At 34.4% G+C, this 12,978-nt stretch overlaps 1 protein-coding gene across 9 annotated transcripts in view; it reads left to right on the top strand.

Annotated features, from left to right (window-relative positions):
* Positions 1-12,978, top strand: part of GPATCH2 (G-patch domain containing 2) — a 173,989-nt gene that overhangs the window by 4,383 nt on the left and 156,628 nt on the right. For all 9 annotated transcript variants that reach the window (XR_003436130.1, XR_003436129.1, XM_027122199.1 and 6 more), the window contains exons 2-3: positions 5,359-6,078; positions 11,195-11,256. Coding sequence is in view for 7 of the 9 variants with exons in the window: in XM_027122199.1 (XP_026978000.1) it covers positions 5,359-6,078; positions 11,195-11,256 (782 nt within the window). In the remaining 2 variants the exon portion in view is untranslated. The remainder of the gene's footprint in view (positions 1-5,358; positions 6,079-11,194; positions 11,257-12,978) is intronic.

Below are 12,978 nucleotides of genomic sequence, written 5' to 3'. Positions count from 1 at the left end.
CTACAAGATAGTCATACACATTTTTATGATGAAGAAGCAGAATCAAAAGATAAGTAATTTGTCCAAGGTCCTCTGGCTGATGACTATAGTATAATTTAGCTTCCAAATTCTTGCTTTGACTCTTAAAGCTCATGTTCCCTACAGTTTCCTCCCAGCCTTTTTTTCCCCCTAGTGAATTCTATTCCGTATTTATTGCCTAGTGTCAATGTAAAGTTATAATTAATCATTTGCATGTTTCAGAATAAGATAGATTCCCCACCCCCCATGCTACTTTTTTAAAAAAGAGAGAAGATTACTTACAATTAATGGTTTATATTGATATGTCAAGGAATTTCTAAACTAGCCCAAGTGTTACCATTTAATGTTAGAGTTATTCTTAATTTCCTATGATCTGTCCCAAAATACATAAATAGAGAAAATTGAAGATGTAATCTCTTAATAGGTTACTAGACTGAGATAAAGACTTGTTTGAACAAATAATGTTACCATTAAGGAAGGAAATCTGTAAATTCCTATGAGCAGCAGAAATCTTAATCAAACTTTAGAACATTCTTATGAATCATATTTTGTTAAATTAGTAATAAAATTTAGCCCTTGATGTGGCATCTTTAAGGCTCATCATTTGCCTGTTTAGTCTCCCACGGTCATGGTCTACAGTATTATGTGTTCATTTTAATGTTTGGCTATTTGCTATATACTTTTAGGACCAACCAACCTTTCCTATCTTAAGTAAAAGCTAACATGAATATCAAGGCATGCTAATTCCAAAACTATTTTCTTCTTAAACTTGTGGTAGTAATAGTATATATTCATCAGCATAGTTCTTGACTATGTACTGTTGGTTCAGTGTTTTTGTACTCACTGAATTTTTATTCATACAGAATCTAACACGTAAATCGTTATTCCCTTAAATTTTTGAAGCCAATTGAACAGTTGTATTTAGCAATAGGTACCTTTTAGCACTCCACTCCTAAAATTACTTAACTTTGTAGAAGATCTAATCTTTTACAGAGATGAAGATGAGAATTTTACCATGTACGAGGTGGTAAAGAGTTTAATTTATTTTTCCTTAACTAGATATGTGAAAGCTGTAGTCAATTACCCTTTAGGTATATCTGGAAGATTTTTGTTTTATAATGAACTTGGTGGGTTTATTCAGTAGACACATATGTCCATCCTCATGTTATAGTTATTTTATCGGTATCCAGAAAAGGAAATTATTCCCTAATTTTCCTATATATGCTATATTTTTCCCTTCTAGGAATAGTAGTTATTGCCAATACAGGCTTCAAAAAAGTAATAATCATTGACAAAATGGTTAGTTGTTGGTTATTGGGGGGAATTTGTTTTCTGGGCTTTCTTGGACTTCAACTTCTGCTATGCCTGCCTCTACATTGTTGACTCCCTTTGAGGCCCTTGGTTCTTTGGTCAACTTGTCAGTTCTTTGAGGACATAGGAGCAGTAACTTAGGACTAGGGCAGCTTCCTGATTCTTCTTCCTTGAACCAAAAACATTCGAAAAAACCCTTAAACTCAGTGCAGTGTTTTCTACGTTAACTCATCTTCCTCACTCTAGAGCATACATTGTTTAGGAAGCCCTTTTCTGAATTAATTAGAACTTGGTGTTAAAGGAAGCCAAGGAGAGAAATTCACTCATTTTACTGGATGTTAAATGTTGCCTGGAGGAGGACAAACAAACAAACAAACTTGACCTTTGGCCAAATATTCTTACCTGAAACTGGAATATCAATTTCTGGGTTGATCATACATTTTATAGATTGCTCAGCATAATATAATACCACCTGAAAAAACAAAATGCTTATCTATTCAAGTCATTTCCTTTTACAAAATCCAACTTTATATAAATAGTGGGACAGTAATTTTATTCTATTCATTTGGACTAGCTTAAGAAAACGATTAGTGAAGTGTTCTCTTAGACATTATACTCAGTGCAAACTATTCCCAAAAGATTTCATTTCCGTTGGGTTCCAAATGAAGAGAAATTGTTTTATAAATGTGAATATAAAACTTACAAATTAGCTAAGTGGTAATTCACTGGATTTTACTATAATTCAGTCTTTAAAACTATGGTTGCTTAATAAACATAGATTTTTGTACAGAAAAGTTAACGTATTTCCAGTTTTCGCCTCCAGTAAGAAAGGGCTTATTTAGGAAGATATCTTTAGGATAAAATGTTTCCGGGCAATGGTCTTCAGTAACTGCCAAGGCAAAGGAAATAAATGAGCTATTGATCATGTGATGGTCTCTTATGATGACTGTTTCTGTGAAGCTTGTTGATGCCAGTTTTACCTGAGAGGTGTAAGTGAAGCAGCTTGACTAGCTGTAATAGTACTGGCTCATTTACAGGAGTTTTGGTTGAGATTGACTTGCAGGACTCTGGTGAGTTGAAACTAAAGGGGAAAAAGTGATTTGAACTCTGAATGTCACTTAAATGTATTTTTTCTGTGTTTTTATAGGGGTTTTTTTGAAAAGCCTTTTAAAGTAGTTTTTTCGTTGATTCATGTTTGAATCACATCATGGAATAAGTTAGATTCTTCTAGTTAAAATACTTTTTATTTTCTCTTAAGAAAATCAATATAAAATCAGATAAGGCTGGCACAATTTTAATAATGTTATAAAGAAATTTTGCTTTCATTTTTAGTAATAGTATTGGTTATATTTGGTTAAACTGCATTAGTCACAGCAGTATAATGAATTAATTTAAATGAAATTAATGAATAGTATCAAATTTCAGTAGATTAAATCTGATGTGCTAAGCTTTTTCTAATGTTAGGACCATTACATTTTCTCTTCTAAAGTAAAGCACTAAAGTTTAACTTCCAAAATAACCTGCAATTTTAGTTGGAGATTATATTCATGCATTGAGTTAATTAATTTCATATTACTATTTAGAACCAGTCATTCACACATTGATAAGAAAACTATTTCTTCAAAAAGTAAATTCCTCCAGAACCAGGTGATACTGAGGATCTTTATTGTAGTACATGTTAAACTGGCTTCCAGTGAATTTTTTTAAAGGTACAGTATTGTTTTCAGAGATAATAATTCTCAGACTACGTTTCCTCCAAAGAAGTAGTGTTAAAGGAAAAAAACAAAATATTCACTGCAATAAATGGAAAACAAAAAAGGCTATTATTAACATTTAGGTATTGAAATAAGATCCATTTGGCTTATGTAGTTGGAATTGTAGCCCTTGTATTGGCTTAATGCTAATTCCTATGTGATGCATATTTCTCTTCATCAAATTCAGTGTTCTGAAACCCGAGTAACCTTTTAAGGGCAAAAAAAAAATTTTAGCGGCCCTCCAGAGTTCATTTAAAATATATATATTTGAATCACCATGTTTTTGAAAAATGTTTGTCTATATAGACTTTTTGTTTATTCATTCAGAATGTCTAAGGAGATAGATCTGGAAAATACAAACCCACATTAACTGAAAGACAATGTCCTATTACTTAATTGCTTACAGTGTGCATTTTACTGAGGACTACATCACTGGTTCTTTTCGGCTCACTTTCACCACCCAGCTGCCCAGTGCCTTGTGTTGATTCAGGTCTCCCATCCCTTTTTTCTGTTCAGAAGAATACAATGCTTAACTGTGAGTCATCAGCTTCACATAGATGCGTATTAAATCTGTCTCAACAATAAATAATATCCTCTGCTGCTAAATCAATCATAAATAAAAATGCAAAGCAGATACTGGACTTGTGTAGCTGTTCTTGGCTGTAGTTGGGTGAGCATTCAGGCTCGGGAACCAGATTGCCACAGTTTGAATCCTGATTCTACCGCTTCCTACATGTGTCACTTTGGGCAAGCCTACCTTAACTCTCTGTTTCTGTGTATTTCTGCTACCGCCTTATAGGGTTATTATGTGAAAATGAAATGAGGTAATGCATATGAAACACTTAGAAATGAGCCTGGCACATAATAAATACTCATGTGTTGGAAGCCTTATGTGTGTTTTATATTGTAAGTGTTAAATCCAGTTGAATCACACGTGTGTTTGTTTTCAAGTTATCATTAAAATGAAAAGATCAAGTTGAAAGTCGTTAAAGGGAACTTGTGAACACCTGAAATTATAAACTATAAAGATTGTATGTAGACCAGGGGTCAGCAAACTATGGCTGGCCATCACTTGATTTTGGAAATAAAATTTTATTAGAACATAGCCATATCCATTCATTTCCATATTTCTTATGATTATCTTGGCCTTACCATGGGAAAAGTTGAGTAGTTGTGACAGACACCTAATGGCCTGTGGAGCCTACAATATTTTCTACTTGGTCCTTTACAGAAAATTTGCCTACCCCTGCTATAGACTCTAGAAACTATACAGTTTATAATCGAGAATATTTTGATCCTAGGTGCTTCTAGAACTCAGTTTAAGAAATGATTGTTCATGATCTTCATAAGAACGGTGCATATTTGAATTACCTGTAATGTTTAAAAAATAAAATCATGTGTCTGGGCGCTGTTGGGTTTGGAAAGGACCCATATAATTTACAAAGGTTCCCAAAGAAAACTAATGTTTATCCCTGCTGACTAGTGGATGATTTTCTCACATAGTTCAGTTTTTTGTTTTTTGTTTTTGTAAGGCCTAAGAGACTGCTTCAGAGTAATGGTAAGAAAAATGATGGGCCATTTTAGATCAGTGGGCCTCCAGGTTGAATACGAACAGAGTTTCTGCTGCACTCGGTTGCGAGATTAGTGTGGTCTCAATATATGCCTAGCGTTTGGTTAAATTTTCTTTTCACATCTATTACAAACCTTGAACGTAGCTGCCTATCTTTCTGTCTGCCTCGCATGTCATGGCAGTGACTGGGTAGAGCATGTGGTGAGAAAAAGGTTGTATGTTTCCTTGTTTCCTTAGAAATGTGTGTGTGTGTGTGTGTGTGTGTGTGTGTGTGTGTGTGTGTGTGTGGTGGAGGGGGACTGAGAAAGTTCTCTTTACTCTGTACACCTGCTCTGAAAACTGGCTTTAGGAAAAGGACAGGAGTAGACTAAGGTATGGTGATTTAAGCAGAAATAACTTTTCCATAATTAGACAGTAAAAATATGAAATCACTGGGCTCTTTCATTGCTGATATTATGCTTACTCTATCTTGAAGTAACTCCTGTGTTTAATAAAAGCACTTATACAAGAAAAAACTTAAAAGTGAGTCAGAATATTTGGAACTGTAATATCTTAGATAGGAAAATTAAGCAGCTTTTACACAGTTCTTTATAATAACTATTCATTCTAGTCAGATTTAGAATGAATTGTCTGCTGCAATAAACCAGGTTAATATGGTTGACTCTGACTATTTAAATTTTTTTTTCTTTCTTTAAAAAAATGTAGGCATTTCAGTCGAACCATGGAAGAACTGGTTCATGATCTTGTCTCAGCCCTGGAGGAGAGCTCGGAGCAAGCTCGAGGTGGATTTGCCGAAACTGGAGACCATTCCCGAAGTATCTCTTGCCCTCTGAAACGCCAGGCCAGGAAACGGAGAGGGAGAAAACGGAGGTCGTATAATGTTCATCACCCGTGGGAGACCGGTCACTGCTTAAGTGAAGGCTCTGATTCTAGTTTAGAAGAACCAAGCAAGGACTATAGAGAGAATCACAATAATAATAAAAAAGATCACAGTGACTCTGACGACCAAATGTTAGTGGCAAAGCGCAGGCCATCGTCGAACTTAAATAATAACGTTCGAGGGAAAAGACCTCTCTGGCATGAGTCTGATTTTGCCGTGGACAGCCTTGGGAACAGAACTCTGCGCAGGAGGAGGAAGGTCAAGCGCATGGCAGTGGACTTCCCGCAGGACAGCGCTAACAAGCGGACGGTGACCCAGCCCCTCGAAGGCTGTAGAGATCAGGACATGGACCATGACAACAGAGCTTACCAATGTCACGAGTTTACCAAGAGCAAGGTCAAGAAGAGGAAATTGAAAATAGTTAGACAAGGACCCAAAATCCAAGATGAAGGAGTAGTCTTAGAAAGTGAGGAAACGAGCCAGACCAATAAGGACAAAATGGGATACGAAGAGCAAAAAGTCTCAGATGAACTCATGAGTGAAAGGTGACTTTCCTATTCTCTAAATATAAAAATATGTCTCCACTGTTTGCCGTTGAATGTGTTTCGGATTTTAATTCTATTTTAAAATAATCATAAGTTATAATAATGGTAGTGATATTACCGTTTAACCGTGGTTATATTTACTTATAATTTATGATGTTTAGCACAAAGCAAAATTGCTTGTCTGATCTATGAACAGTCTTTTGATTGTGTTATAATGACTTAATTTTCAGCTACAAAGAGAAAAGGAAATGGATTTTCAATGGGAAAGAATGCTTTTGAATAACAGCGCATTTATAACTGTTAGAATTGCATTTATAATTATTTACTTGTTTAATTATAGAGCTCTAGCCATCGGTGCTTTTTAGTGTCACGGTTCATCAGTTTATTCTGATTCCTGAGAACCAAAGTGGATACCACTTCACTGTGAGCGGCTAGATATTTTAAGAAGTCTGTAGATTGCTAGGAATTCTGATCACTTATGAATTGTAAAACCCAATTTATAGTCTAGAAGCTCCTGATCTTGTCATTAGACAAATGGGAGAAGCAGTAATCCTTTGGCAGTTAGTCTAATCTGTCCATTCTAAAAAAGAGGTATACCACAATGATAGCTGTTAAGGACTGTTTTGACACCTTCAAAAGGTAAGTGATCACTTTTCTTTTACACAGAACTAATGTTACCTGCAGGAATGAGAAAACATTGACACTGTTCATCCTTTTAAACATGTCGTTGAAATCAAATGTACAACTATGGTCAAGAAAAAAATATTCTTTAAAAATGGTCTGGGAAAGAGTATTTGATTTTTAATTGGTAAGATTGGCATCATTTTAACCATGTGGATTGTGAGCTATGGATCTCATAAGCGTATATATATATATATTTTTTTCCCCTTGTAAATGTGGTTACAGCTATGCGTAGGACCTGGTATAAGTTTATAGAATGGACCTTTTATTAGAGGTGGTTTGCTATTTATGTAATTTTCCTAAAGAACTAAAAATTACATAAATGTTTCAGGGAGGTTTTGAGAAGTTTATGGTACCTGCTTTTCTTCCAAGAAAGTTGTCATTTTTATACCGGAATGAGACTTATTTGTATGCAGGTATTGGGCCATTGTGACTGAGGACCATCCAGCTTGACTTGAAAGTAATTATCTTGCTTAGTTGCTGGGAGGGAGGGTGTGTGGCAGCGGAGATAGATCCTCAATTCTGGATTATTCACAGATTACCTGCTTTCTGGATTGATTGTGTAAGCCCCTTCTTTTATTGATGTCTTCCTTTTATTGACAGACTGGACTAGAAATGAGATAAAACTCTCTTCATTTCTATTCATTGTAAAAATATTTGAGTATTAGGTGCCATCAGGCTACCCAGCAGTCAACAGGCTAAGTACAAATATTCAAAAAGGATGTTTTCACTCTTGAATAAATTAAATTTATTTCCTCTTATTTTAAACTTACCTATACAGCTGTTCTTTGTGGTCACTTAAGAGTTAGGTGCATATTCCCTCTGTGGGAAGATTGCTAAATATTTGAAGTATCTTCCCCACAAGAATAAGCATTTTTTGAGACCACTTCCAAAGCTTTCCTACTATAAAGAGCTATATATTGCCTTGGAACTGATTTATAGATAAGAACGGAACTACTTCACCCTGTGTGTGTGATTTAACACACATTTGAATAACTGCTGTTTACTGTTCACCACTCATGGTCCCAAGACAAATAAGACAGCCCGGGTTCTCTTCAGCCTCATAACCTGGAATAGCCAAACAAGCAAATGATGAAAAAGAAGTGTGCTGGGTGGAAGGTACTGGTGAGGGAAAACTTCCTAAAGAACTGTGACTGAAAGCTTTGTTCAGATATCAAGGAGTTAAGGCGGATCACCCCAGGTAGAGGGAATAATTTATGCAGAGACATGGTTGTGAAGCAAGTGCTATGTATGTGGGAAAGTATAGGTAATGTAACTGCGTTACATAAAGTGGGAGCGGAGGCTACAGCAATAATTGTGTTTTGAAGGCCTGTGTGCAATGGTAGTTTGGATTTCATCATATAAGTAATGGGAAGTCAGTGAAGAATTTTTAGTCAATCAGATTTATATTTTAGCAAGATACCTGACCTTGACAACAGTGGCTCGTCTAGTTTTGGCTGACCTCCGGTCCATCCTTAAGAGGGAGGTGAATTACGGCAGCAGTAGTAGAGGACAAAAAAAATATAGGAGCAGTTTTAAGAGTTGGAATAAGTGGAAGGTTGGCTGCCTATATTTTTGGGAGGATGAATGAGAAAGAGGAGTCTCAGATGATGCACAGGTAACAAGAATAGAAAATATAGGAAATGAACAGATCGGGGCAGGGGATTGGGATTGGTATCCATGCATTAATTCAACAAGCATTCATGGAATATATTCTCCTCTAAACACTGTGCTATAAAAGTCATACTAAAAAAAAGTGGGAAGAGGTGTCCTTGAAGATAAGCCATAATGACCCTCAGCTCCTGAAAATCGAAAACCTTGCTTTTGTTTAAGTTCTTGTTCTGATTTATTGTACCCACTAACAACTACATGATATACTTGGAGCAACTAGCTAGATGTCAATTAGATGAAATGTAAATAAGGAAGCATGTTGTTTAAAACACGTGTAAAAACATCTCAAAGTAGGCCAAGGATCGTTAAGGGCTAAGAGCTGATCTTAGAGAGGGAATTCTGATTTTCTTGTATCTTTAAGAAGAACAGCAGGCAGAGAAGAGAGAGGAGATAGGGATACCTCTTGGAGAAAGGACATAAACAAAAGGACCAGAGATGGGGATGGGAAGAATTTAAGTGGGAGCCCATCCATGGAAAGCCTTGATAACTAAATTTAAGCCTATAAATCTGAGGAAGTAATTTAAGAATTTTTTTTGAATTTAATTTTTTTATACAGCAGGTTCTTATTAGTTATCTATTTTATACATAAAAATTTTAATAGACTTTTTTTTTTACACACAGACATATATGCACCTGTATGTTTTATAAACTTTCTTTTAGAATAGTTCTAGATTTACAGAAAGCTTGCAAAGATAGCACAGTTTCTGTATACCCTGTTCCCATACATCCTACACCCAGCTTCTCCTATTAGTAATATCATCCATTTACTATGGTACATTTGTCAGAACTAATGGGCCAGTGTTGACACATTAACGGAAGTCAGTACTTTATTAGAATTTCTTTTGTTTTTATTTACTGTCCTTTTTGTGGTCCAGGATCCCATCCAGGATACCATAATATTTTTAGTCAACCAGTTATGTTTTGAAAAGATGAAGCTGGCTATGTGTAGAATAGATTAAAGCGGATAAATCTGAACTCAGAGAGATTGGAAGACCATTGAAAAAAATAAATAAATAAAGGCACATAGATTCACAGCCCTTTATCTGCAAATCTGAATCCTGAAAGCTGTGAAAAACTAATTAATTTGTGGCCAGACCTAACTTGACATGTATTTAACATGGATATTCCTTCATTTAATTGAAAAAATATATTAATATGTTTGATTATGAAGTGCTACCCCAGACTCCTCTTAGGCATTTTAGAATGTACCTTTCTAAAGTGTAAAAATGTATGAATTTTAAATAATTTTGCCTCGAGGGTTTCAGAAAAAGAATTTAACCCAAGGTATGTATGTTAAGGCCCTTTATTAGAGTTGTGTTGATGAGGGCGGACGAGAAAGCACTACTCAGTCACAGAGAAAAAAAAAATCCATAGTAGTTTGGTCAGCTAAATAGCAGAAAGATTCTGAATTGTTTTTAATACTCCACTGTGTTTTAAAAACACCACTATGTATAGAAGAGCATATCTGTTTGTAAATAAGAAAATATGTATTGATATGACGCTTTTAAAGAGTATTGTTTTCTTTCCTTAACATATGTGCAGGATAGTTTCATACATTCACTTAATTTGAAGAAAGTTAAAGAAAAAGGTACTAATTCAGTTTCTTGGGAGAATGTGCCACTTAAATTTTTATACTTTTTGTTTATATTTATTTTTTAAAAATCAAACAAAATCTGAAATGATATTTTGTATTCAGAAAAAGTATGTGGATTTAGAATTTCATCTAGAATTTTAATGCTGAACTCCCAATTGAAATATTTTAAAACAGATTAGGATGCTTTTTTTTTTAAAAAAAACTAAGATTACAGAATTCTCCCTGTTGATGGAAAAGTATTATAATTTAAAAATCACCTGGGGTGATTTCCTGATTGGTTAGAATTAAGAATTACAGTAAAAAGAGAGTATATGAGAATTTTTAAGAACATCACTCAATATTGTTTAAAAACTAAACCCCTTATTATCTGACCTTGTCCATATGGTTTTTTTAACTAACTAGACTCTCATATAAGCATCGCTTCTGATAAAACTAAGTGACAGTTTAATTCATGTCAGTTGAATATTTACTATTTATTTTCATTTATATGTTAAGTTTGACTCTGTATCATACTCTCCAACTTCTGTGGAAATAATAAGAACCTGTTTTTTTTGTATACTTCCTCCTTAATAATTGGCAATATTCATTTTCTGCTCAGAGAGACCTTAACTTTGATTTAATGGATTGTTACCATTGTAAACTTTTTCCCTCCTTGCCAAATAATAGAGTTGTTGGGAATTCTTAAGTAATGTCTCTTCTGGAATATTTGCAAATATGGTTATGAAAAGTAATTCCATCCCAGGCCCTTGTATTTATTTCATGTGCTGAAGAAAGGCTGAGCCTGCCTTTGATTGGGACTTTCCCCATTTTATTGCGCAGTGGTGTTCAGGGCTCAAGCTGAATTGCCTGGAATAAGAAAGGAGCAGTAAGCATTTGATGAAAGCAGATAATAAAGTGCATCAATTGTGTCAGCACCTCGTTGCAGTCACATCTGGCTTGCTGTCAGAGTCCCATTAGATTCCTGTGGTTTTATGTGCCAAAAATAATATGCTCTGTGGTTAATGGAACCGAGATATTTGCAGTTTGATTAAAAAAAATCATCTTATTTTCTTTCAGATCTTTGTCAGGCTTAAGTTCCATCTCTGAGCTGCCATGTCTCTTTAAAATTTGACAACTGAGAGATCAATTGTTCTTTTGATCTGTTTTTTCTTTTCTTTTCCCTTATTTTAGTGAATCCAGCAGTCTCAGCAGCACTGATGCTGGCTTGTTTACCAATGATGAGGGAAGACAAGGTACTGAGATGCCATTTTTTTATCTCTTTGTGAAAAATGCCTTCATTTTTAAGTTGTGCTTATTACTAGTTGTTTCATAAATTGATGACTGCAATCCATTTACCTTAGTGCAATCCACACACTGCTTAGTGGGCTGGGGTTTAGTTATCTCCAAAAGCTAGTCTGTGGAGCTAATAATGTTAAGGAAGGATTATCTTCCTTGAGAAAGCTTTACATACCTCAAGTCTTTTCAATTTTGTCTCTTTTAGCAAGTTCACAAGACCCTGGTTCTCATTCTCCACCTGGTTCCAAATGTATTTAATTCTGTTTAAGCATTAATAAAGGTGGATTTGCAAGTCATTTGTCATTTTTATTCAGCTGTGACATTTATTCATCCTATCCAGTTTGTAAGTAATTAGACCATTTTCCTGAATTCAATATTGTACACTGTTAAACAGTAATGTCTTTCAACTTACATCTTTCCCATCTTTGAAATTTCCTGAAGCTTTTCACACTTTAACGTGGCATTATTTTGAAACTACCTGTCCCAGTAGAAAATATGAAAACCTTACTAAGGGGGCAGGATACATACATACGAATACTTATCATAAGTGTTTTCTTCCTTTCTTGAGATCTTTAGAGGAAAGCAGTAATTTCTAAGGGAAAAAAAAACCCACAAAAAATTTTTTTAATTATAAATAGTTTACTGATGTTATGAAAAAAAGGATAAAATAATAGCTGCCCCACATTTTTTTCTTAGTCTTTTCCTCCTCTTGGCAGTACAAATTAAGTAAATTAAATTATTATTCCTTTTTGCTTACTTGTAAACCATCTGTCTCTGATAAATAGATACATAATTGTTTTGAAGACCGTAGACTTCACTGAAATATGTTAGAACCTCAGGGCTAAGAGTAAGCTTGACTACCTTGATAATATACCTAAATTCTTGTTAAAACACCTATGTCTACCCAAAGTTATGTTATAAACATTGCCTTTGGTAATGAAATGAAATGAAAACACTTTTAAAAAAAATAACGTTTTGACAAGCCTATCCATCTTTGAGAAGCATTGAATGGCTTAGAATAATCTGCTAGCATTTATTGTGAACCTATCATGTTTCATATTGCTAAGTGCTTTTTTACATTTAACTTACTTTAAGTTCTTGTTTGATTCTTAATACAGCCCTATGAGATCTCCCCCTCTTTTTTTTTCCAGGTGATGAAACCCAGACTAATAAAGTTGAAGTAACTTCCCCAGTGTTACAAAACAGTAGAAATCTAATTGTTCTGTCTGACTTTAGAGCCCAAGTTCTTAATCTGTAGCTATTTGATTTCTGTATTAAGAATAAAGTTGTGTATCACATCAAAAATAAAATAACCCCATTTTTCTATTATAATGTTGTCTAATTGGAATTAAGATCTAGGGTAGTCAGTTTCAAGTGACTCCCTTTCTTTTCTTATGCTTATACCTGACCTGTGAACTTCTACTATAACTCTCAATGAAAGTACTAATATATTTGTACTTTGAATTCTTGTTTTTTTAAAAAAATATTTTTTATTAAATCCTCAATTGAAATAAACAGGTGACTTTGGTTTTCCAAATGGTTTAAATTTTTAACTCCCTCATAATTCTAAATACAGCCATTTCCCATAAAATCATTTTCAATGGAAGTTTAAGGGTTTTTTTAGTTTGTGTTTAAAAACATTTGTAGTAAGAGATTTTGGAAACCAGAAATCTTCTGTA

The sequence above is a fragment of the Aethalodelphis obliquidens genome, unplaced genomic scaffold (assembly GCF_003676395.1).
Source record: "Aethalodelphis obliquidens isolate GAN/ISIS:26980383/991018 unplaced genomic scaffold, ASM367639v1 scaffold24, whole genome shotgun sequence".
Classification (NCBI taxonomy): domain Eukaryota; kingdom Metazoa; phylum Chordata; class Mammalia; order Artiodactyla; family Delphinidae; genus Aethalodelphis; species Aethalodelphis obliquidens.
Note: the sequence above shows the minus strand (reverse complement) of the source record. Positions and strands in the feature narration are given on the sequence as shown.